At 40.8% G+C, this 26,678-nt stretch overlaps 1 protein-coding gene across 4 annotated transcripts; it reads right to left on the reverse strand.

Annotated features, from left to right (window-relative positions):
* Positions 1 to 994: 994 nt before the first annotated feature.
* On the reverse strand, positions 995 to 26,619 carry LOC108699292 (eukaryotic translation initiation factor 2 subunit 1). Of its 4 annotated transcripts, none has more exons than XM_041573418.1 (9): positions 26,400 to 26,614; positions 25,708 to 25,821; positions 22,278 to 22,519; positions 19,528 to 19,607; positions 9,011 to 9,162; positions 7,916 to 8,022; positions 5,711 to 5,808; positions 3,324 to 3,467; positions 995 to 1,563 (listed from the first exon to the last, which is right to left on the reverse strand). In XM_041573418.1, the coding sequence occupies exons 1-9, from the start codon at positions 26,465 to 26,467 to the stop codon at positions 1,504 to 1,506; spliced, it is 1,065 nt and encodes a 354-aa protein (XP_041429352.1). In that variant the 5' UTR covers positions 26,468 to 26,614; the 3' UTR covers positions 995 to 1,503. The 4 variants fall into 4 exon arrangements, with proteins under 4 accessions (XP_041429352.1, XP_041429354.1, XP_018086778.1 ...); XM_041573420.1 differs by having other exon boundaries at positions 25,708 to 25,861; XM_041573419.1 differs by lacking the exon at positions 995 to 1,563 and adding an exon at positions 1,824 to 1,957 and having other exon boundaries at positions 26,400 to 26,619.
* Positions 26,620 to 26,678: the final 59 nt, after the last annotated feature.

Genomic DNA, 26,678 nt, shown 5'->3' on the forward strand with positions numbered 1-26,678 from the left:
AGTTGGGCCACTACTAAATTCCTCCAAAAGAGGGAAAAATTTGTTGTAGAAGGCCTTTTTGTTGTCATTTGGGCCGTACACCACTGCTAAGGTTACTAAGATATCTTGTATATAACAGTTTAGAATTAAATATCTCCCCTCTAGATCTGTTTTTCTAGATCTCTAAAGGGAAATTAACTTTATTATGGATATATATATATTGCAACCCCTCCATGTTTACTCTCTGAAGAGGCCAGGTAAACTTTCCAGTAAGCATGGTGAAAATATTTTGGAAAGGAAGACCTAGAGAAATAGGTCTCTTGCAAAAAAACAATGTCTGTTTTTATATTGTTATACTGCCTAAAAGCCTTAGATCTTATTAATGGGGAGCTGAACCCCTTTACGTTATGAGTTACACATAAAAATGCCATTTTCTTGTTGAAACAATAGGTAGGAAGTGCAGTAAAATACAGGTAACCAGCTTTTGGGTTTCTGTCCTCTTAGAAGGGATCCCTTCAGCTCTATATGCAGCGCTGCTTATTATTTTAAATGGTTTTAATCTCACTGTTTCAATATGGCATGGTGGTGAATAAAAATTGCTTTTTATTTTACTTTGACATTTAATTATTATCATTTTGCTCATAGATTTTGTTAGACACATGTAGTGTGGGGAGAAGTCCCTTGTGTTCTTTTTGGTTTATAAAATACAGGTACTCTCTTTTAAAATGTGTGTCAGAACAATAACTGTAAAAACATCAACTTGGTACAAAAGGCACTTTGGTTTCAAGTGCCGACATTAGTAAACAGGGCTTACTGATTAACCTGTTAAGGTGACAAGTAGACCTGTTTGTGAGGTGGGCACCGACCGGACGTTCCCAACATTGTGAAAGAGAAGAAAGATATTGTGTCCTCTCTTTTTATACCCTGTGCACTCTACCTCTAGTGGCTGGAGTGTAAACTACAAAAAAAATTACATCTAGTGGCCATTCTAACACATTGCAATTATTCTCATTACTTTTGTTTTAAACACAGATTTATAACATTAACATATTTACTTCACATCACTCCTACACATTTCAGTACAGTAACAGTAACATTCACACCAATTGCTCTGTGTATCCCCTTACACACTTGGCATGAATCAATATACATAAAGTTGCAGTGTTCTGCAAGAAATGGTGTGTGAGTTTTGCATTGTCATTTGCCAATCAAATCATGTAAATATATTTTTTGTAGATTTTGTAGATTTAAGGTATGGAGATCCAAATTATGGAAACGTTTATCTGGAAACCCCAGGTTCCAAGCATTCTGGATAACGGGCCCCATTTCTGTAGCTTGAAATCATTATTTAGGAACAGGAACGTTTTCTTTCCTAACAAAACATCCTGGAATAAAAGTGCATTTGATATACAGAGTATGTTTGTGATCTTCAAAGAACTGAGGAGACTTCCAGAAGAAGAAAATAGTTCTTGAATCTCAGATTTCTGAATGATTGCTTCAAAGTTCTTCTTTATCATCCTCTCTCTATTGTCGCTTCAGCAGTTGTGCAAGCTGTAGTTCTTCTGTAGTCGTGATTACCTTAGGCTTAACACAAGAAGAGCACACATTACCAAAAGGGAACTTGGGAGAGTACTACACCAATTATATGGTGAATAAAGTACCCCCTATTGTAAATTATGAGGATATTATAAGTCACAGAGGAGTTTCATGCTTTTATACAGGTCATGGAACTCCGAGGTTACTTCTAATATCCTCATATTTTCCAACAAGGGGTACTTTATTTATTATAATACTCAAGTTTTAGTGAGTCATGTGACAGAAATGACATCACTACTCACCATTAATAATTGATGACATCACTGTTTATAAAAATATAATTTACAAGATATTCATGGCTTTTGTGTATTGTATGGTTATACAGGCTCTTCTATGTTGGAAGGAGTTATATATCTCGTTGTCAGGCTGGATCAAGTGAAAACTTGTAGGAAGAAAGGGTAAAAGTTTACCAACAGCTGATTACTAAACAATGATGGCTCAGCATGTCTACTCTCCAATGCACCACCACTCAGTCATAAACTGATAAATAATATATGTAAAATAAAACGAGAGGATAAATAGAGGCAGAGAAAAAGCATGGATACCTGTCCGGAAACAGAGGCCAACTCTAACCACCTTTTTTCAGTTAAAACACATGAAAAGGAGCCTCAGCACTTTGCGTTTTGCTGTTGTCACGGCTTCATCAGGGGCATAAGTGATGCCCCTTATGTAGCCACGACAACGGCGAAACATGTAGGGCGGCATAGGTGGATGGTGGTGTGGCTAGCTGCCACTTGTTCCAAACAGAGGCAGGCAGAATTTGTTTGGGGGAACAAATGGAAGGGTGGGAGCAAAAAGAAAAACAAACAATGGAAGTGGCACAGAGCTATTGTTAGCTGTTGAATGTAGCTACTAATGCTTATGGGAAAAAGTGCAAAACCACCGTGTTATGCATTTTTTAGGTATTTGTATTTTTTAGGGATTGTATTTCCAGCACTGCTTTGGAGTGATAAGGCAATTAACATATAACCATAGACCAGAGGCCCACTCTCAGTATTATTATTATTCTTCCTCTCCTCACTCAACCTCTATTCTCCTGGTCTCTATTCTTTACATACTATAATCGATTGTTCCATCTATTTAGCCTCTTTGTTTTCAAAGAAATAGGTAATGGCCATGAAATAGGACAAATCCTTAGCAGCACAAGGACCCCCTGACACCTGGGCCCATCGGGAGTTTTCCTGGTATCCCAATGGGCCAGTCCCACAATTTGTTGTTGTTTCTACTTTATTGATTTACAGTATAAGCATATTTACATTGATTACAAGCCTGCGGATGAGCAGGGTAATTTTTTTTTTATGTCATATAAAGGTGAGGAAGAAGTTGAGTGCCAGCCATGCTGGTAGAAAGTAGGTGCAGAGAAAACTACACAACAGTGTTGGTGACAACACCCCTTCCATAGTGTTGACTCCAGAAGTGAGTCACTGCTAAAATAGTAAATTGTTTCAATAAAGAAGTTCTGATTGGCCAGGGAGTGTTTCTTTTTATTTAACCTTTAACTACAGATTGGTGTTATGCCAACTCTGCATATTATCATATCAACACTGGAAACAGGTGTGGGTGGATAACTTTCTGATCTTGAAGGACCTGTCTGTTTCCACCTGTGTTCTTGAGGGGGTTAAAATCAGTGCTTCTTTTTAACTGTTCTTTTACAATGCCGTGAGAGGCACAAAAACACATTTTTTTATGTTATGGAAGATAGTCACGTCATTCAACCTTTGTTAACATATAATAATGCAAACTGTTACCTCCATTTGGACATTAAATATTCCTTTTTTCTCCTCAATCTTTTCCTTGATAACCTGCATTGCTCGGTTTAAAGCAAAAAGGCCTTCTTCTCTCTTCTGGGTAGTTGTAGATATTGCATAACAAGGGGAAGCAATGAGATTGATCTGAATCACAAATAATTAAATCATTAAGGAAACTTGTTAAATTATAAATGATAAATTATTAAATAATAAATTATTCACAAAAACAACAGAATTGTAACAATGCTCACATGCAAAATGTTTGCATTATATATTGGATCCACACTTTCTGTATATACTACCATCAAAGTCAGTGCATTTGCATGGAGAAGTAGATTCAACATACTGAGGGTGCACTGGCTATGTCAAACTATTTGTCCCTATAGTCTAGGTCAATTTTCTAAGCTTTTTTTGGTTCAGACAGCTGATGATAAGTATGATATGTTGCCTACCAATAACATTTCTCTTCTGTTGTATCCTGCTTTTTGGACTGCACCCAGGTCCTGGATCCAAATTTGATATCATATAAGAACAGCACCCACATCCATCAATGCAACTTACTAGCAGCAATACTGTTTTTGCATAGTACAGGTATGGGGCCTGTTATCCAGAATGCTTGGGACCTGAGGTTTTCCAGATAAGGGATCTTTAAGTAAAATGGATCTTCATACCTTAAGTCTACTAAAAAATCATTTTAGCATTAAATAACCCCAATAGGCTGATTTTGCTTCCAATAAGGATTAATTATATCTTAGTTGGGATTAAGTACAGGCTACTGTTTTATTATTACAGAGAAAAAGGAAATCATTTTTATCTATCAGAGATGGCCTTTCCGTAATTCAGAGCTTTCAGGATAATGGGTTTCCAGATAATGAATCCTAAACTTGTAGTGGTTTGCAACCCTGCCATGCAAAAAAAGTATTATGTCTTTACTCATCTATATTACGGGGTTCCCATTGTCTGGTTTAATGAGATACATGAAAAACAGATCAGGTTTTAGGTCATACTTATGCAGACATATTGGAAATCCAAAAGGGTTCACAAACTTTCAGGCACCACTTGTTGCGCAATTAGTAATAGAGGATTGAATTTTTTTCCACTTGTTTTTCCATTCAGACTGTTCACCAGAAATGTCAATTGGTTTTCGTGTAGTGAATATTTTCAGCAGGAATGGATTCTCTGAGCAATTCCGCATTTCGCCATCTGAAAATATTTCGGGAAAATTTGCTGCAACAAAAAAGTCACAGCAAGAAAAAGAGTCCATTGACTGATGCGTTTGGACAAGGAGTTGCCAAGACAAAAAAGTCGTCAAGACAAACGACTATTGACTTTAATGCATTTGAAAAAAAGTCAGCACAAGAAAAAACACTTATTGACTTTAATGCATTTGGAGTGAGAAAAACGTTGTGCACTTAAACATTTTCACTACTTTCATTTATGTTTTACCGTTTTTCCAAAATTGAAGTTGAAGGTTTAATGTTCCAGTCTCAGTAATTCAGGTGCAAATTCTGAACTGTTACAATTTGCTACATTAGTGATACATTTCTCAGCAGTGTCCTTGGAATATTAACAACGATTGTATCAATTCTAACAGCTAAACTCAGGGATTCTGCTCAGCAGGGACAAAGATAAGAAATCTACATGACTGTGTGCTCTGAAGTGATGCTTTACTGAAATATGCTAGATGTATCTCTTTAATGTAACATGTCTTCACAAACAAAAATAAAAATAAAGTTACAAAATAAAAGACAAAAAAATTTATCAAAAAAATGTACCAATATACCATTTACAGAGTCCCCTTCCCCGAGCTGTATGGTGAAAAATGGAAAGTTAATAGAAATAGAAAATAGAAAATGGAAAGTAACTGAAAAAGTCTTTGTTTCTGGTGAACAATCTGAAGCCAACTGAACTGACGTGTTAATGTGTTAATGTCCCCAGAAAGCAGACCAATTTAAGACTATAAATGGCAATATGAAGCTACAGGTAATCCTAGGACTTGCAACGGCCTCAAGAGTATAATTGGGTAATGGGATAGCCTTTTACTCTTGGTCTTGAGAGTGAAATACATTCAAGACAAACGTAACGAATACATTCAAGACAAACGTAATTACAAATCATTTTCGGTGCAAGAGACCAGAAATAAAAATCCCACACTGTCAAGTTTGCCACAGACTTCAGTCTCAAGAAACACAGTTGGTTTTCTCACCCTAAAATAATTATAAAGCATTTAACTTGCTGCTTCTAAACTCTTATCAAATTCCCAAGTAATCCCACATTTCTCTATACACATCCTTCACATCATTTAGCTACTCATCCTAAATATCTTGTTTGGAAATATTAATAAAAGCACTACTATTGGGTAGTGCCCTTCCCTAGAGACCTCTTACCTTAATTGGCATGTTCTCCGTGGAACAGCTCAGCCCTGCTCTCAGTGCATCTTTTACAGCATCGATGCCTTCATACCTATAGCATGCCACTTCAACATCTTACATATAAAGAAAAACATTGAATTAGACTCCAGGTGGAAAAATAAATTCAGAGACGAGAATCATTATGATTATTAGATTAGAATGAATATCTGGTTAGCCTCGTTCCCCATGGAGCCATACTATGTCTTTAACTCACCAGATCCAGATCTGGTCCAAGTAAGTACTGAATTAAGCATTTGCATACAAATAAATTCCCCTTTCTCTAAACTTTGCTGTATGAACATAGAAGGGTGCATGGCTTACATGGAATGTTGAGTGGGGTTATCCACAAAATGCTCCCTTACTCTGCTGCAGGATTTCAAATAAAACTTCTGTATTTTAAGGTAACATGAATTCTTACCCTGGATGACTTTATATTAATGCTGCAGAACACACCAGACAGTATTTTATATACTGAATATATAAAGATTCAGAGTCTACATATCAGTAATGATTAAAGGAGGAGGAAAGCTATGGAGGCATTTTATAGATAGCTGCAATAGTGCAAGCTAGAATGCTTTATTTATTCTGTAGAATGTTTTACCATAAAGCTCTACAAGCTCTCTGTTTGTTTAGGATAGCAGCTGCAGTATTAGCTTGGTGTGACATCACTTCCTGCCTGAGTCTGTCCCTGCTCATTTATAGCTCTGGGCTCAGATTACAGCAAAGAAGGGGGGGAAGAGGAGCAAACTGAGCATGCTCACGCCCGGGGCAAGGAGGTTTAAGCTGAAGGCAGGAAGTTTGATACAGAAGTCCATGCGTACACAATAGAAGGGAAGAAATGCAGTGTTTATTTTGACAGAGCAGCATTACTTTGAGGGTTTACTGATATATTTAGGTGGACCTTTCTGATAAGGCTTACTTAGTTTTAACCTTTCCTTCTCCTTTAAGGTCTTCAAATCTAGACTACATGTTGTTAGGAGAGTCAGTGACTCATTGTGCCCTGGGCAGCTGTTGAGAACATAATCTTAGGGGTTTTGGCAAGTCATCAAGCAGAAAATGAGGGTCACATGTCCTAGAAGCTGATGCTACAGGGCTAATTATTAGATTCTGATGCAAGATTTTTATTTCTATGTATGCAGCACATTGCGAGTCTATTCCTAAGCTCAGTAACTGACAGCAGCCCAGATGATGTGCAGTGAATCATCATCATCATCATCATTTATTTATATAGCGCCAACCAGTTACACAGTGCTTTACATTAGATAACGAACAGGGAAGAAACGGTAAATAACAAACAAGGGTACTATAAGATTAGAGGGCCTTACAAACTAGAGTTTACAAATAGTGATGTGTGGGCCAATACCCGCGGGACCTGTTGGTTTACCAGCGGGTTTGGAAGGGTTTGGGCCGACATAGCTGTTCCTCTTGCAGGTTGGGTTAAGCTCTTCTGCCTGCTCTCCCCGCCTGCAACCTTAAGACTGCCGGGTTTCCGACTTCTTGCTTGATGTTTTATAGGCTCAGGTTTATAAATGGAGGGGGAAGCCGGGTGCAGGTGGGTGCTGGTCGGGTAGGTGTATGCTTAGGTCGGGTGCGGGTTTTTCTTGACCTGCACATCACTATTTACAAACTAAAGGGTTAGGGTACAATTGAGACGTAAGGATTATAGAAACAAATTTATTTATGATTATAAAAGATACATTGAATAAGTTTACCTAAACAGGTGGGTCTTTAGGGAGTGTTTAAAGGTTTGGAAGGAAGGAGAAAGTCTGACAGCTCGAGGCAGAGAGTTCCAGACAAAGCAGAAGCCCAGAGAGAAGTCTTGTAAATGAGAATGAGCAGAAGTGATGAGAGAAGAGAGGCAAAAATCAGAAGTAGAGAGAAGGTTGAGTGAAGGAGTATATTTCGAGATCAGAGATGAAATATAAGGAGGGGCTTCATTGTTAAGGACTTTTAGTGTTAGCCGATCAGCAGAAAAAGAAGATGGGGAGCTACTGGTGCCACTAACATTTGGAGACACAGATCTTTGCTGCTAAAGGGTTGTGGTCAACTTGGGCTGGTACAGAATCCCAAAACATGATTTAGTTCTCTTTTAAGAAAAGTACATTCACTTTTTATTTTTTATTTTTTTTTTCAAGTCTGCATGTAAAGGTGCAGGTTTGGAAGCACAAACACAGAACTCACCTGCTTGCATTTTCAAAACTGGTGGCACCAGTCGGCAGTTAATGGTGTCAATAAGAACACGCCTTTCTTCTTCCTTTAAGGTCAGGCCATCGAGAACTGAGGGGTCACTGAAACAAAAATAGCCATGTATGATTGAAAGCAACTAATCTGCTATATAAGAAAACATTTCCTGATTGCTTTTATTAGTCCAGAATTAGTGCATTGGCTCAAGGAAAAGATTCTTGCTGCCTCTTATAATCCCTAGATATTCAAAAGTTAGCCATACATGCCCATACTTAATTGAACAGTAATATATTTACTAATAATTACTAATAAATTTAATCAGTCTGGTTGCTAGGGTCCAAATTCCCCTAGCAACCATGCATTGGTCTGAATAGAAGACTGGAATATGAATAGGAGAGGCCTGAATAAAAATATGAGTAATAAAAAGTAGCAATAACGATAAATATGTAGCCTTACAGAGCATTTGTTTTTAGATGTGGTCAGTGACCCCCATTTGAAAACTGGAAAGAGTCCAAAGAAGAAGGCAAATATTTTAAAAACTACAAAAAAATAAAAAATGAAGACCAAATGAAAAGATGCTTAGAATTGGCCATTCCATTACATACTAAAAGTTAATTAAAGGTGAACCATGCCTTTAACCTTTTCGTTCAGGAGACCCAGGTAAACCTCAGAATCAGTTCCGAGACCCAAAAAGTAGGAAAAATGCCTCTTCTACTAAAGAAGATTATGGAAAACCACCATAAAGGTGGCCATAGACAATCAGATTTTATTTCTTGTACGATCGTGATGATAGTGATTGTTCATTTCAATGCAATGATCTAAAACAAACCATTCAGATTTAAATTACAGGATTAAAGTAGGAAAAATAACAAATCAGATGATGTTCTGTAGTCAATTTAGACAGCACAGTCCTGCTTCAAAGACCAGAAAAGTGGCAGGGAGAAACATTTTGGATCCCAATCCATTGGTTGAGCTATCACATAACTACTAAAGCAAAATTATAAGATCCTTTGGAAACATGACTAAGGTATTAAAAGTTAAAATAAAACACAAACAACAAATAAATGGAAGGAGAGGTGGAATATTGCTTACAAGACAGCGTGTTGAAATGCAGCGTAGGCTCCATATCCGGGAGAGTTGTATTTGTCATCAAACACCCATGCAGTTCTTGCACATAGACTTTCTAGTTCCGCATCCTCTGTGTTGCCCAGTACCGTTGCTACTTGACACATTATCCTGAAAATCTAATGAAATACACATTACCTTGTTAAAGATTCCTAATCATTTAGAGTAGCCCCCCTCCTACATGGATGCAATGCATGTTTTTACATACAATCCAAGTTAAAAGACAAATGGAAAACAAAATGTTTTTCTTTATTTAATTTTTTCAAAGGGAATACAAGAAAAGGCGTCTTTAGAGACATTTTGAGTGAATCATTGGCATAATTTTTGCATAATAAGGCATAGTTGGGGTGTATCATTGGCTCGGTTGTAAGCAGGTTCGGACTAGAAATCTTTAGATTCTGGCAAGAGGGGCTGCTGTATAATGCCAGTCACTATTTAGTGGGTTGGTGGGCCTCTGTGTACCTGAAATGCCAGGGTCTATTCTGAAGCTCAGTCCAAGCCTGGTTACCATTATTTTTCCATTAGCAATTTGTTGGCAGCACCCTCTGCCCAGGGGACTAATAGTAATAATCGGGGTCCCTTGGGGGATGGGCCCTACTAATGTAATAGAATGTAAGCCCCATGGTTACTGATGGTGGGTCCTGCTGCAGGAAATGTTCCCCTTGCATATAGCCCCACAAGAAAACATGGTTCTGATAGCACCTTGAATGTGCTTATTCTGCTGAAATAATGGCTACATAATAAAAAGCAAATGCAGCTACTCGTTACACAAAGACCCCAGTAATATGTATAGCAGCATCAGCACACTGTGTTCTCTGTATAAAAATCATGCAACCTGCCAAGCAAGCTGCTTCCCTGTCTGTACTACTATTCCAGATAAATGTGCCTTAATACTGACTGGGGGCAGACATGCTTTTTTTCATTGGCTGTCCATTCCCACATACGTCTGCCTGATTGGTTAGGTGTAGCTGAGGCACTCAACGGTTGCATATTTAACACAGCCAGTAACTCTAATAGACATCAGTATTCTAACGGAGTGAGTTATTCCTTTTTCCCCACAAACTGAATCTCCCCGGACCAGCTTTCTGTGTACATCCCTGACTCTGTGCTTCCGGGTTGTATGAGGTAGAGTGAGAGAGTGCGTATTGTAGGAGACACTCACTTATGATAGGGATTAAGTCTGAAAAAAGGGATACCCTGAAATCTACCACAATATATAGGTTTTGTTATAGGTTCAATTACTTTTGAATTTTATATTCAGATATGGAACCTGTTATCAAGAATGCTCCGGACCTGGGATTTTCCGGAAAACTAATCTTTCTGTAATTTGGATCTTCAAACCTTAAGTCTACTAGAAAACCATGTAAACATTAAATAAACCCAATAGGCTGGTTTTGCTTGCAATAAGGATTAGTATATCTTGTTGGGATCAAGTACAAGGCACTATTTTATTATTACAGTGAAAACATTTTATTTGGTTGAAATGGAGTCTATGAAAGATGGCCTTTCCATAATTCGGAGCTTTCTGGATAACCGGTTTCCAGATAACGGATCCCATACCTGTACCTGATTTCTTTTGGGTCAGTTTACATACGCCAAGTTAACCTTCTCTTTAAACAGACTTGAAGATTCCATAATGTGATGTAAAGGCATGTAGAAGCTTCTGACTACACAATTGTCTTAATCATTAGTTAAATGGAAGTTGCACCAAAAGGTCCAACTGAACAAATCGCACGGGAGATGGAGGCATTAGATACCAAAGTAACAACATATATTTTTCAATATAATTATAGAGCGTTATTCATTAATGTAACCTGAAAGAAAGAAGTCCCTGCTGCTAGCCTGTCATAAATATGCTAGACAGAAGTTTGTAGATCACAATGGAAAAGGGTTCTCTGGTCAGATGAAATAAAATAGACCTTTTTGTCCCTAATGATCATTGCTATGTATGGAGGAAGAAGAGTGAGGCTATTAAGACAGACAGAAACTTGGCCCTAACTTAATCTTACAGGGAGACAATGATCCAAAGCATACCTACAAATTTGTAAAAATATGTGTAGGTATTGAAGTGGCTCTCACAAAACTGAAGCCCAAACTGAAAAATGTGGACAAAACTAGGGATGTAGCGAACGTCGGAAAAAAAGTTTGCGAACATATTCGCGAACTTGCGCAAAAACGCGAGCGGTTCGCGAACGGTTCGCGAACCCCATAGACTTCAATGGGAAGGCGAACTTTAACATCTAGAAAAGACATTTCTGGCCAGAAAAATGATTTTAAAGTTGTTTAAAGGGTGCAACGACCTGGACAGTGGCATGCCAGAGGGGGATCAAGGGCAAAAATGTATCTGAAAAATCTGCCTGTGTGTGCTTGGAAGAGATAGTGTAGGGGGAGAGCTGTTAGTGATTTCAGGGACAGATGATAGTAAGTTTGCTGGCTAGTAATCTGCTTGATACTGCTCTGTATTGGAGGGACAGAAGTCTGCAGGGATTTGAGGGACATTTTAGCTTAGGTAGCTTTGCTGGCTAGTAATCTACTGTTCTCTTTAAACAACTGCCATACGTTGACCTTGTAGGCATTGTTTGCCCAGTTTTTTTGGACGCAGCCACTGAAGCACAGTTGCCAGAAAAAATATGCCATATAAATGCTGAAAATAGTCATTTTTCGCCATACGTTGACCTTGTAGACATTGTTTGCCCAGTTTTTTTGGTTGCAGCCACTGAAGCACAGTTGCCAGAAAAAATATGCCATATAAATGCTGAAAATAGTCATTTTTTGCCATACGTTGACCTTGTAGGCATTGTTTGCCCAGTTTTTTTGGTCGCAGCCACTGAAGCACAGTTGCCAGAAAAAATATGCCATATAAATGCTGAAAATAGTCATTTTTTGCCATATACGTTGAGTCAACGTATGGCAAAAAATGACTATTTTCAGCATTTATATGGCATATTTTTTCTGGCCTCTGTGCTTCAGTGGCTGCGGCCAAAAAAACTGGGCAAACAATGCCTACAAGGTCAACGTCGTTGACCTTGTAGGCATTGTTTGCCCAGTTTTTTTGGCCGCAGCCACTGAAGCACAGAGGCCAGAAAAAATATGCCATATAAATGCTGAAAATAGTCATTTTTTTGGTCGCAGCCACTGAAGCACAGTTGCCAGAAAAATTATGCCATATAAATGCTGAAAATATGCATTTTTTTGGTTGCAGCCACTGAAGCACAGAGGCCAGAAAATTATGCCATATAAATGCTGAAAATATAAATTTTTTTGGTTGCAGCCACTGAAGCACAGAGGCCAGAAAAATTATGCCATATAAATGCTGAAAATATGCATTTTTTTGGTTGCAGCCACTGAAGCACAGAGGCCAGAAAAATTATGCCATATAAATGCAGAAAATATGCATTTTTTTGGACGCAGCCACTGAAGCACAGTTGCCAGAAAAAATATGCCATATAAATGCTGAAAATAGTCATTTTTTGCCATACGTTGACCTTGTAGACATTGTTTGCCCAGTTTTTTTGGTTGCAGCCACTGAAGCACAGAGGCCAGAAAAAATTAAACCAGTAGGGTTTGCACCCTAGTTTGTAACGGTGGCGGAGGGAGGAGGAGGACGCTAAAGGACAGCTGTGTGTGGAGTCATGAGGCTTGAAGAGAAGGACAGCTGCATAGAAGTCAGAACAAGTCTTCCGGCGTGCAGTAACCCTCCGAGATCCACCCCTCATTCATTTTAATAAAGGTCAGGTAATCGACACTTTTGTGACCTAGGCGAGTTCTCTTCTCAGTTACAATCCCTCCTGCTGCACTGAAGGTCCTTTCTGAGAGCACACTTGAGGCTGGGCAAGACAAGAGGTTCATGGCAAATTGTGACAGCTCTGGCCACAGATCAAGCCTGCGCACCCAGTAGTCCAGGGGTTCATCGCTCCTCAGAGTGTCGATATCTGCAGTTAATGCCAGGTAGTCCGCTACCTGCCGGTCGAGGCGTTCTTTGAGGGTGGATCCAGAAGGGTTGTGGCGCTGCCTTGGACAGAAAAACATTTGCATGTCTGACGTTACAGACTGGCCAAAGGGCTTTGTCCTTGCAGGTGTGCTCGTGGCAGGATTACTGGCACCTCTGCCCCTGGAATGTTGATGAGTTCCTGAAGTGACATCACCCTTAAAAGCATTGTACAACATGTTTTGCAGGCTGGTTTGTAAATGCCGCATCTTTTCGGACTTGTGGTATGTTGGTAACATTTCTGACACTTTATGCTTGTACCGAGGGTCTAGTAGCGTTGCGACCCAGTACAGGTCCTTCTCCTTAAGCCTCTTGATACGGGGGTCCTTCAACAGGCATGACAGCATGAAAGACCCCATTCTCACAAGGTTGGATGCAGAGCTATCCATCTCCGCTTCCTCATTATCAAGGACTGCATCATCCACGGTCTCCTCCCCCCAGCCACGTACAAGACCAGGGGTCCCCAAAAGGTCACCACTAGCCCCCTGGGAAGCCTGCTCCTGTTGGTCCTCCTCCTCCTCCTCCACAAAGCCACCTTCCTCCTCTGACTCCACTTCTGGCACCTCTCCCTGCGTTGCAGCAGGTGCCTGGGTTCGTTCTGGTGATTCCGACCAGAAATCGTGCGCTTCCAGCTCCTCGTCACGCTGGTCTACAGCCTCATCTGTCACTCGTCGCACGGCACGCTCCAGGAAGAAAGCGAAGGGTATTAGGTCGCTGATGGTGCCTTCGGTGCGACTGACCATATTTGTCACCTCTTCAAAAGGTCGCATGAGCCTGCAGGCATCGCGCATAAGCACCCAGTAACGGGGGAAAAAAATCCCCAGCTGTGCAGATCCAGTCCTACCACCCAGTTCAAAAAGGTACTCGTTGACGGCCCTTTGTTGTTGCAGCAGACGTTCCAACATAAGGAGCGTTGAATTCCAGCGAGTCTGGCTGTCAGAAATCAAACGCCTGACTGGCATGTTGTAGCGCTGCTGAATGTCAGCAAGGCGTGCCATGGCTGTGTAGGAACGTCTGAAATGGGCCGACACCTTTCTGGACTGGGTGAGAACGTCCTGGAATCCTGGGTACTTGGAGACAAAACGTTGGACTATTAAATTTAACACATGTGCCATGCAGGGCACATGTGTTAAATTGCCTAGTCTCAACGCTGCCAACAGATTGCTTCCATTGTCACACACCACTTTTCCGATCTGCAGTTGGTGTGGGGTCAGCCACCGATCGGCCTGTGACTGCAGAGATGACAGGAGTACAGATCCGGTATGGTTTTTGCTTTCCAGGCACGTCATCCCCAAGACAGCGTGACAACGGCGTACCTGGCACGTCGAATAGCCTAGGGGGAGCTGGGGGTGCACAGGTGTGGAGGAGGAGAAGGAGGACCCAGCAGCAGAGTAAGAAGAAGAAGAAGACGAGGTAGAGAGCGATGGAGGAGTAGAGGTGGTGGCAGAACCGCGTGCAATCCGTGGCGGTGACACCAACTCCACTGTTGTTGTTGAGCTACCCATTCCCTGCTTCCCAGCCATTACCAAGTTCACCCAGTGGGCAGTGTAGGTGACATACCTGCCCTGACCATGCTTGGAGGACCATGCGTCAGTAGTCATATGGACCTTTGGCCCAACACTAAGTGACAGAGATGCGGTAACTTGGCTCTGCACATGTTGGTACAGGTGTGGTATTCCCTTTTTAGAAAAAAATTGCGGCTGGGTACCTTCCACTGCGGTGTCCCAATTGCTACAAATTTGCGGAAGGCCTCAGAGTCCACCAGCTGGTATGGTAAAAGCTGGCGGGCTAAGAGTGCAGACAAGCCAGCTGTCAGACGCCGGGCAAGGGGGTGACAGTCAGACATTGGCTTCTTACGCTCAAACATGGCCTTCACAGAAACTTGGCTGGTGGCAGATGACTGGGAATGGGAACAGGTGGTCAAGGTGGAAGGCGGAGTGGAGGGTGGTTCAGACGGGTCAAGGAGAGCAGAGGTAGAGCAGTAAGATGCTGGACCAGAAGGAGTGTGGCTTTTAGTTTGCCTGTTGCCTTTGAGGTGTTGCTCCCAAAGTGCTTTGTGCTTGCCGCTCATGTGCCTTCGCATAGAAGTTGTACCTATGTGGCTGTTGGGCTTACCAAGGCTCAGTTTCTGACTGCACTCATTGCAAATTACAATGCTTTTGTCAGAGGCACACACATTAAAAAAATCCCACACTGCTGACTTTTTGGAAGTGTGCGATCTGGCGGTAACAGTAGAAGTTGGCGGCATTGGCGGCAATGGCGGGTGCGTTGGCCGGCTGAACACAGGTGCCGATACATGTTGTTGCCCTACTGATCTCTGCGGGCTGTCCTCCCTGCTTCTTCTAAGTCTTATTCTCCTACTGCCTCTCTGACTCTCCGTCTCTCCATCTGAACTACCCTCCTCTTGCTCTCTTCTACTAGGCACCCACAAAACATCAATCTCCTCATCATCATTCTCCTCAGATGCATCAATTTCTTCTGACACATCACAGAAGGAAGCAGCAGCGGGGACCTCCTCCTCATCACTCATTATGTCCATCTCTATCGTGTTCTCTGCCAGAATTAAATCTGGTGTAAGGTCCTCATCTCCTTCATCTTCTTCTGGCAATAATGGTTGCGCATTACTCAGTTCAAGAAACTCATGGGAAAATAACTCCTCTGACCCCAGTGAAGAAGGGGCACCAGTGGTGGAGGAAGTGTTACGTGGGGTGGCCATAGCAGTGGAGGATGAGGAGGATGTTGTGGTAAAGTTAGAAACGGTAGAGGATGGGGTGTGCTGTGTAAGCCAGTCAACTACCTCTTCAGCATTTTGGGAGTTCAGGGTCATTGGCTTTTTAAAACTGGGCAATTTGCTAGGGCCACAGGATTGCATAGCAGCACGGCCCCTAGCACGGCCTCTGCGTGGCGGCCTGCCTTTGCCTGGCATTATTTTTAAAAAAACAACAACAACAACAAAAACTCAGTTGGTTTTTCTGGAAACGATAATACACACAGCTAGATGGCGGGTTGAAGAAAACAGTGTGCAAATAATGCCTACAAGGTCAACGTATACACTACTACAGCGGTGGATACGGATTACGTAAAATATATGAATGCTGCTTGAAAAAAAGTAACTCAAGTGGTTTTTCTAGAGACGATAATATTATCAATATTTAGACAAAATGTGAACAAGCTCACACAGCTAGATGGCGGGTTGAAGAAAACAGTGTGCAAATAATGCCTACAAGGTCAACGTATACACTACTACAGCGGTGGATACGGATTACGTAAAATATATGAATGCTGCTTGAAAAAAAGTAACTCAAGTGGTTTTTCTAGAGACGATAATATTATCAATATTTAGACAAAATGTGAACAAGCTCACACAGCTAGATGGCGGGTTGAAGAAAACAGTGTGCAAATAATGCCTACAAGGTCAACGTATACACTACTACAGCGGTGGATACGGATTACGTAAAATATATTATGGCTGCTTGAAAAAAGTCACTCCGGTGTTTTTTCTGGAGACGGTAATATTATGGATATTTAGACAGAATGTGAACAAGGTCACACAGCTAGATGGCGGGTTGAAGAAAACACTGTGCAAATAATGCCTACAGGGCAAATAATGCCTAAAAGGTCAACTTATACACTACTACAGCGGTAGTAAAATAAAAAAAAGTAAAATAAAAAAAAAATGAATATTAAAAAAAAAAAATTAAAGTTGGTGCTGCTGAACTACTAGGAGCAGCAGATTAGCACACCAGTCCCACTCCCCAACACTGCTAGACTAATAGCACTGGGCTCTTATAGTAGTAGTAGTAGTAGTAGTAAAACAACAAAAAAATAAATAAAAGCAGTCCTTACAAGGACTACTGTTATTGCAGCAGTCAGCAGATGAGATCAGAAGCAGGACAGCTGCCCACTGCAGCTACATACAGAGCACTGCAGTAGAAGGTAGATTACTAGCCAGCAAAGCTACCTAAGCTAAAATGTCCCTCAAACCCCTGCAGACTTCTGTCCCTCCAATAACAGAGCAGTATCAAAACGATTACTAGCCAGCAAACTTTCAACTGTCCCTGAAATCACTAACAGGCAGCAGCTCTCTCCCTACACTATCTCTTCAGCACACACAGGCAGAGTGAAAAAACGCTGCAGGGCTTCGGTTTTTATAGGGAAGGGGAGTGGTCCAGGGGAGAGCTTCCTGATTGGCTGCCATGTACCTGCTGGTCTGGGGTGAGAGGGCAAAAAAAAGCGCCAACAATGGCGAACCCAAAATGGCGAACGTCGCGCGACGTTCGCGAACTTCCGGCGAGCGCGAACACCCGATGTTCGCGCGAACACCCGATGTTCGCGCGAACAAGTTCGCCGGCGAACAGTTCGCGACATCTCTAGACAAAACTGAAAAAGTGGCCATGCATCTATTGTTTCAGTCCCTCACCGCCTATCCATGGGGAAACGAGGGTTATTATAGCACCCCACCGCTGTGGTATCCAGATAGTATTCTCCATGGCTTTCCAATAAGTCTTAAAGGGTTTGTTCATCTTTGAGTTAGCTTTTAGTATGATGTAGAGAGTGATATTCTGAGACAATTTGCAATTGGTTTTCATTTTTTATTATTTGTGGTTCAAATAAGAGACTGGAATTTGAGTAAGATAAGGCCTATGAGAAATATGAGTTATAAAAAGTAACAATAACATTCAATTTGAAGCCTTACAAGCCATTTGTTTATAGATGGGGTCAGTGACCCCCCATTTGAAAACTGGAAAGAGTTAGAATAAGGCAAATAATTCAAAAACTATAAGAATGAAAAAATTAAGGCTGTTGAAGAGTTGCTTAGAATTAGCCATTCTATAACATCCTAAAAGTTAACTTAAAGGTGAACCACCCCTTTTAAGAATATTAAACTATGGCTAAGGCAAACCAGACAGAACTAGATTCAATGGTGCAGAAGGTCCTGGGAGTCAAAAAAGAATGACAATATTAGGATGTGTTCTATGCCTTTCACTGCTGATTCTTACACCATGGTCTGTAATAGTAAATCTTTGAATTACAATGCTGTACTAACCTTATACCCAGAACTGATAACATTAAAACCAATTTCCATATCAACTGATCCAAGAAGTTACTCAAAGCGTAGCTGTTTAAAAGAAACATTTACCAACACAGACACTTATTACCGGTACTATTGATCCCTGGACTCAAATTGAACTTTTGGAAATTTTGGAGCAACTGCAACTGAAAGACTATGGGGCAAATTCACTAAGCGCTGAAGCGCCGAACGCTAGCGTTAATTCGCTAGCGTTTGGCATTTTCGTTACTGCGCAAATTCACTAACGAACGCTGGCGTAGTTTCGCTAGTGTTACTTCGCACCCTTACGCCTGGCGAATTTTCGCTAGCGACGTAACTATGCAAATTCACTAACTTGCGCAGTGTACTGAACGCTACCTTTTACGCTAGACTTCCTTCGCCACCTCAGACCTGTCGAAGCGCAATAGAGTAGATAGGGATTGTTTAAAAAAAAGTCAAAATTTTTTCTAAGTCCCAAAAAACGCTGGCGTGTTTTCTACATTATGGGTGATAGGCTGAAAAAAAAAAAATTTTTTGGGGCTCCCCTCCTTCCCCCCTACATTTCCTGACTCATGGCAACTTACCTAGACAGTGGGCACATGTGTAGGGCAAAATAAAATTTTTATTTGATGATTTGAAGGTTTTCTAGGCATTTGTAGTGCTGATATGTATTCCTCCATTGAAATTTGAATTTGGCGCCGTATTCAAATTAGCCTTCACTAGCGTAACTTCGCTTTACATAGCGAATCAACGCTAGCGCAACTTCGCAACCTTACGCTACCCCTGAGCGCAACTTCGGATTTTAGTGAATTTGCGGAGCACTGGCGAAACTACGCCTGGCGAACTGCGGCGAAGTGCGGCGAAGTTGCGCCTGGCGCAACTTCGAATCTTAGTGAATTTGCCCCAATCTCTCTGGTATCTCCCACTCATTACCAATAAGGGGAGAAGATCTTAACCAATCAAAGCCCTTCCAGGTATTGAAGTCAAACCAGTAAGTCACAGTGACATTTTAATGGAGTCCACTAAAAGTGTAACAACTTGGCAAGTGGCTGACGCCGGCATTTAAACTGTTACAAATAGTGAAATGCTGGATCTGTTGGTGATGCCAATGGAAATTACAGTTGAAGGAGATGGACATTTTGAAGCTGCTACGTAAAATTATCTAAATTATTGAGGGTGAAGGGACATGACGGTGAATACTGATGAAACTCTACAAAAAAATCTGGCCCCATGAAATGGCTCAAGGTACAGGCACATCAAAAAGTTTTAGTGGCGGATTGTCGGCCTACATTTGTCCTCAAGCTGAGAATCCACTGCGTGTGGCACCAGCCTAAGATATCGATTAGAGGGGCTGAATACTTTAGCAGGGAGCTGTAATGACAAAGTGGAAATAATCACCATCCAATATAATATTCTAAATGAAGCCATTTTATTCAATCAACTTACAGTTTTAGATTTTTTGTACTTATCTTCACATTTCTTTACTTGTTCTGGTGTAACCCGTCTTTTAGACAAGTAAATATAACCTAGAACAATATGCAGTACATACATTAATGTTTCACAAGGGGAATGCTCCCTATAACAGTACAAATAATAAAAGTGGAAAGGTCTTGATGGCTGCTAATTCCAGCCTTTAACAAGCTATCCGGTTTATCTTACTTCCAACTGAACACCCCCTCACCCCCACAGACCTGTGTTGTTCACTTGTGAGGAGCATGGTTGGAAAAAAACACCCATTGACTTCAATGCATTTTGCGAATTTTTCAGCATAGTGAAATGGGACAGATTCGCCATTACTATTGCTCACCAATACAATACAATGAAAACATCAGGCCTGGATTTGTGGGCAGGCCACAAAGGCCAGGGCGGCAAAAATCTGGGGGGCTGGTGATGTCATTGCCCCGCCCCTCACCATTATCATCCCACCTATTTACATCACGCCCCCACTGGTCAGTAAGATTATTTTTAAAAGATGGCAACCCTAGGTTGGGGTCATGACATTTGGGGGCATAAAACCTGAACTGATGTTGTGAAGCAAATAGCCCTAAGAAAACCCATACTGTTTAGGTGTTAAAGAAAAACTATACCCCCATAATGAATTCTTGAGCAACAGATAGTTTATATCATATTAAGTGGCATATTAAAGAATCTTATCAAACTGGAATATATATTTAAGAAATATTGCCGTTTTACATCTCTTGCCTTGAACCACGATTTTGTGATGGTCTGTGATGCTGCCTTAGAGATCACCTGACCAGAAATACTGCAGCTCTAACTGTAACAGGAAGACGTGTGGAAGCAAAAGACACAACTCTGTCTGTTAATTGGCTCATGTGACCTAATAAGTATGGTTTGTTTGTGTGCACTGTGAATTATACAATCCCAGGCGACGGCCCTTATTTTTTAAAATGCCAATTTTCTATTTAAGATTTGCCAATGGCACATACTACTAAAAAGTACATCATTATGAAAATGGTTTATTTACATGAAGCAGGGTTTTACATATGAGCTGTTTTTGCAATTTACAGTTTTTTTATAGAGACCTACATTGTTTGAGGGGTATAGTAACCCTAGGCCTGTCAATGGGGAGAGGCAGGGGGCACAACAAGGAAGATTGGAGCCTGATAGCTTATTAAATGGACAGGAATACATATCGATTGTGGAAAGTGTCACTAACCCTTTATTAACTTCTGTTTTTTGGCTTCTGGGGTCAGTGACCCCCTACAATGAGATTGCATCACAGCAACAATAACGGATGAATGAATGGAAAACAGCCTAGGACATTGCCGTTCCTCATAAATATCATAAATCGTAATAAAGTATATTTTCTGTTCTTTTTGTCAGAACATGATAGAGCAGACCTATTCTATTTCTAGGTTTGGGTAAATGGCACACACTGCCTACAAAATGCCAGCCAAGGCTGATCTGTACAATACCACAAGAAGGAATGAAATCCCCTGCCATTAGCCTTAGGACATAAAGCTCAGTAATGCTTATTAGTGATGAGCGAATCTGTCCTGAATCTGCCACTTTGATAGCAAATTCGTGAAACTGGGAAAATTTCAAGAAATGGCAGAAAGTTTACGAAATGCATTGAAGCCAATGGTGCGAAAATTTTTACTTTTACAATTTTTCTTGCTCCAAATGCATTAAAGCCAATGGGCATTTTTTTCTTATGGGCATTTTTTTCTCTGCAAATTTTTCAGCAGTGAGATTTCGGCAACAGTTTTGCGACAAAATTCGCACATGGCAAATTTCGGAAATTTGGACACAAATCCATCGCTGGCGAATGAATTCACTCATAACTAATGCCAATTTGTTTCTTTTTTTTTATTTATTAAAGGGGTTGTTCACCTTTGAGCTAACTCTTAGTATGATGTAGAGAGGGATATTCTGAGACAATTTGCAATTGGTTTTCATTTTTTATAATTTGTGGTTTTGGAGTTATTTAGCTTTTATTCAGCTGCTCTCCAGTTTGTGATGTCAGCAATCTGGTTGCTAGGGTCCAAATTCCCCTAGCAACCATGCATTGATTTGAAAAATAGACTGGAATATGAATGGGAGAGGCCTGAATATAAAGATGAATTATACAAAATTATACAAAGTAGGAATAACAATACATTTGTAGCCTTACAGAACATTTGTTTTAAGCTGGGGTCAGTGACCCCCTTTTGAAAGCTTGAACGAGTCAGAAGAAGAAGGAAAATAATTTAAAAACTATAAAAAATAAACACTGAAACCAATTGAAAAGTTGCTTAGCATTGACCATTCTATAACATACTAAAATGTAACTTAAAGGTGAACCACCCCTTAAATTATAATAAATATAATAATAACGGCAATCATTATATTCAATTAAGCCTTTATATCAATTGCTCGATTTTTTTCCTTTGCCCTCTAGAACGTTTGTTTTCCTCTGCATTCAGGGCTATAAGAGGCAGAAGGCAGCGCTCCCTGCCCATGTCTCCTTATCAAGCAGAAGAGGGACAGAGAAATACAACCGGAACTAAGATTTATGGATAATCAGAAAATGCCAGAATTACATAAAACTGCAAGCTCTATGGGGAAAATGGAATACGAACAAGTAAAAATGAACCATTTTAGTTTCTGGCAATAAATTTGAAAAAGAAGGCGGTAAGTAAGAATTGAACACATTCGATTGACTCAACATGTTGGTATGTTATCACATGAATTACCTGTGTCCTGATCAACCTTGATCACCTTGAGGCACACTTTCCTGTGCAGCTTGAGAATCCTCTTAACTGAGCGGATGCGCTTGCTGGAGAGTTCCTTGAGATAGATCATACCTTTAATGCCATTGTATTCCAACAGCATAACGTAGGCTCCATATTCAAAGATGGCCAGGACCTTCACCATGACCACATCATCCACGATGGGCCGCTGTTTTCTGTAGAATCTGCCATTTAGCCCGGGCTTTCTGCACACAAAAGCAATTTTAAACACAATGCTCATAAGCAACAGGTTTAAACCGATACAGCAGAGCCTACATTTTGCATCCCTGCATTTTACAATTTCCCGGAATTGATGCGGGTCCCATTGAGGCTAGCTGCTTTTTTTCTTTCTAAAAATTCTGTACCTTTTCTGAAATGATCAAGTTTATCTTCACTATCCCTCTCTCAGCATCTGTTTCTCTTCATTCTCTCTTCATGCAGGAGTTGAGTGTCAGATAAGCATTGACAATTAGATCCAATATAAGCTTATAGGGGTCCTTTTGCCTAGAAGATGTATTAGATCTCACTCTATTAAAATTGCCAGACATCATGTCTCTCTACATGCAGAATTTTTGCAAAAGCCAGTTATTTTTTTTTAGATTTTGTTTGTACTGGAATCAGTTATTTGAGTGAGTTCTAATTCATCTGCTAAAAGATAGAAACAGATGCTAAGAGAGGGATAATGAACATGAACTTGATCATTTCAGAAAGAATGAAGAAAAGTGAATTGATTGCATTTAGAAAGTTTCTTATTTCAGTATGATGAAATTTATATTCAATTTTCATTTTCACAATAGTTCCCCTTTAATGTTTTCCCGGAATGTATGCCATTTTGACGCGGACCCCTGGGAAATGTAAAATCGGGGCATTACTGTATCTAAAATTACATTATATCCACGCTCTTGTTTTCCAGGAACAGTTCGGTAAGGAAGGGAGTCTTTTAGCGGCTGTCTACATTGTTACTAATGATCTATTATTTGATCCATTTCTTACAGAGTCAGCTACAGCCCTTACTGAGTATGCTCTGCGAGCTTTAAGAATGTCAGTCAGCGAGTATCTGTTACAGCCCATACATGTGTTGCATTCATTTCACAGAGATCTCCTCTTCCACAGAGACCCCTAACTGGGAGCCCTCCTGTCCCCTCTGATGGCAACCCTGTCTGATGCTGCTGAGAAATGTATTGACTATTATAGCAGTGTGTAACAGATTTCAACAGCAACCTGGCGTTCTGAGCTGCTAATGGGAATCAGAAAAAAAAATTAAAATACAGCAATGAAATATAAAAAAAATACAGCTGAAAAAATGGTTAATTCTGGAGTCTAATCAAAAACAATTGAACTAAAAAAAAGGAAGGTGAACTTCCCCTTTAATGTCTAACAATAAAAAGTTTTTGTATTTTAGATCCCTTTTGTTACCAAGATGCCCAGTGTTGGACTGTGGTGTCCAGGGCCCACTGGGGCTCCCCCACCCCAGTTGCAAGCTCCAGTTCCTCCAAACATTAAAACCACTGGAAAAGGGAATATACATTGGGAAGTTATAGTGGACATACAGTATGTGTACAACAGAAACTGGACTGACTTTGCTGTTAGGCGCTACTAGAGTCCTGTGTCTCTGCAATATGAGAGAGCAGGTAGACTGGCGGGGGGACAGACTTTGTTGTAACTCGTTGAATACTTGGAAAGTTTATTGGCAGGGAATTTAACATAACCTTACTATAGATGCTTGCTGGATCACTGACCTGCTGTGGAGCCCCAGCTCAATAGGCAGTTTCTCAATGGACTCCCTTGGGTTTCCTCTTCCCTGAAAAGTGCCCACTTTGCTCTTCAGAGTCCTGGGAATGACCTTCTTTTCTTCCGCACCCTTTGATGCCATAGGGGTTTTCTTGTAACCTGACGCATACATTTCTTTCCTATGTCTCTGCCTCCAGCTAGTCTTCTCTTCCTCCACTCTCAGGGGGCGGGGATCCTGCACAGCAACTCCCAGCTGCCCTAGAGCTGAGTAATGCTGCTCCAACTTGTGACAGACATCTGCTACGCCTACTGTGTATTTACATATTACAACCTTCTAATTCTGCTCAATTCGATAATGAGATCTTTGCAGCTGTAGGCTTGCTGCCTCAGAGTAGAGATCACCTGACCAGAAATACTGCAGCTCTAACAGTAACAGGAAGAAGTGTGGGAGCAAAAGATGGAACTTTGTCCATTAATTAGCTCATGTGACCTAACATGTATAGTTTGTGTGCACCGTGAATCCTAGGAACCCAGGGGGCAACCCTTAGTTCTTAAAAATGGGAATTTTCTATTTAGGATTACCCAGTGGCACATACTACTAAAAAAGTATATTATTATGAAAATAGTTTATGTATATGAAGCAGGGTTTTACATATGAGCTGTTTTATGCAATATCTTTTTATAGAGACCTACATTATTCAGGGTTTATAGTTTTCCTTTAAGTTTTTCCTCCATTTTACAAATTTTTTTTGTGGTCCCACCCATATATTACGCCTAATACATTTCAATGATTGTACATTTTCCTGGATTTTACAACATTTTCTTCTAGTCCCTGAAAAAAATAAAATGGGGGTATGGGGCAAATTTTCTAAAGGGCGAAGTGACTAATGCGGCAGAAAATTTGCCAACTTTTAGGTTAGGCTAGGTTTACTAGCGGTCGCCGGTGTAACTTTGCTAGAGAACGAGATAGACTCTAGTTGTACTTTGCTCCCGAACGCCTGGCGAATTTGCGCTCTGGCGAATGGACGTAACTACGCAAATTCACTAAGATGCAGATTTTACTGAACGTTACCTCTTGTGCCAGACTTGCCGTCGCCAGCTCAGACCAGGCGAAGTGCAATAGAGTAGATAGAACTTCCTAAAAAAACTGTGGAAAATTTTTCTAAGACCCAAAAAACGCTGGCATCTTTTCCTTTTTCAGGGTGATAGGCTGAAAAATAGCGTAATTTTTTTTTCTGATTGTATGTTACACTTGATAAAGGGCACAGAAGCCCGAAACATGTCGAGTACTGGTGGTCGGCATTGAATAAAGTAGCCACAGCATTTATGCTTATTAAGTGCTCTCCTCATTTCTCTTATACTAAAAGCATAAATATCAGGAAAGTGGTGACCTGTAAGAGGAAGTTGCACTAGTATCCTGCACCGAATAGGCAGAGCGTTTTTGGACACCTTCAGTATTATAGAGAAGATACCATCTATAGTATACAGTACATTGGACAGGCACAGAGATCTGTGGTGACTCCATAAATACAATGCTGTATATATAAGGGAAGCAGTCTCCTAATATGCACATCATACAAACACATACAGTATGTTAGGGAGTGATGATGGACAATGGTTAGGGCAGAGACAGCAAATCTGTGGCTGAGCAAATATTACTGACCTGCAACTTTCAGTCTGCCCTGAGAGCTTTGGCTGTTGAAGTGCGCTGGCAACTGCAGAGTCACGGGTTGGAATTCCATGGTATACGGAAGTGTTGAGTTGTCCTTTCTGAAGCCTGTGTGTGTAGGGGTAAATACACATTGGGGCACATTTACCTAGGGTCGAATATCGAGGGTTAATTAAGTAAAATCCTTCGACTTCGATATTCCTACGATCGAAGGAATAATCCTTCGATCAAACGATTAAATCCTTCGAATCGAACGATTCCAAGGATTTTAATTCATCGATCGAAGGATATTCCTTCGATCAGGAAATTGTTAGGAAGCCTATGGGGACCTTCCCCATAGGCTAACATTGGCCTCGGTAGGTTTTAATTTTCCTCTATTCCTTCACTCGAACTAAGTAAATGGGCCCCTATATAGTGTACTACAACATAGATTAAGAAGAAAGATCTTGTTGATCTAGCTGGAGGGCAGATGATTCAAGCAGTATGGAGGGCCAGGCAAGTGTAAATAAGATAGTGATAGAAAGGTGCTATGCTGAAATACAGCCACCAGATAGGGAAGAAAATAAGAGATTTGCCTGCGGATCTGCAAGAAAGCAAAGGAAATCAATACCTAAAGGCACTGGAGGGATCTCATCCTCTCTCTGTGACCCCCAACATCTTTGGTATACCAGGAAATAGAGCCTTACTTGGATGCTTCTCTGTATCTGGTCTTCTTTGGTGGGCAAGTAGAGGAGCCCGGGCCCCTGGATGCCATTCTGTTCAAATAATGCTGACAGATTGGCTGGTGCACAGGAGTATGGGAACTCTGAGGTGCTGAGCAATTGGTTAGATCCTTAGCAGGGCAGGACAAGTACCTATTACAGTGCAGTGGAGGAGAAGAGAATGTGTTCACTGGTGCAACACTGTAATGCATGAACTCCTCCCAGAGCAGCCCTTGCTTTTTGGGGAGGGGGCTGGCACCAATA

This window comes from Xenopus laevis, chromosome 8L (genome assembly GCF_017654675.1).
Source record: "Xenopus laevis strain J_2021 chromosome 8L, Xenopus_laevis_v10.1, whole genome shotgun sequence".
Lineage (NCBI taxonomy): Eukaryota > Metazoa > Chordata > Amphibia > Anura > Pipidae > Xenopus > Xenopus laevis.

Bases quoted from the DNA above. Each gene is read 5' to 3' on its own strand.
- LOC108699292 (XM_041573418.1), bottom strand. From the start codon at position 26,467: ATGGCATCCAGGGGCCCGGGCTCCTCTACTTGCCCACCAAAGAAGACC. The intron at 9,163-19,527 runs GTAAGTTGATTG...GTATTTCATTAG, and splicing joins AGTACAAAAAATCTAAAACT to ATTTTCAGGATAATGTGTCA. The intron at 3,468-5,710 runs GTAAGAGGTCTC...TTTGTGATTCAG, and splicing joins CGGAGAACATGCCAATTAAG to ATCAATCTCATTGCTTCCCC.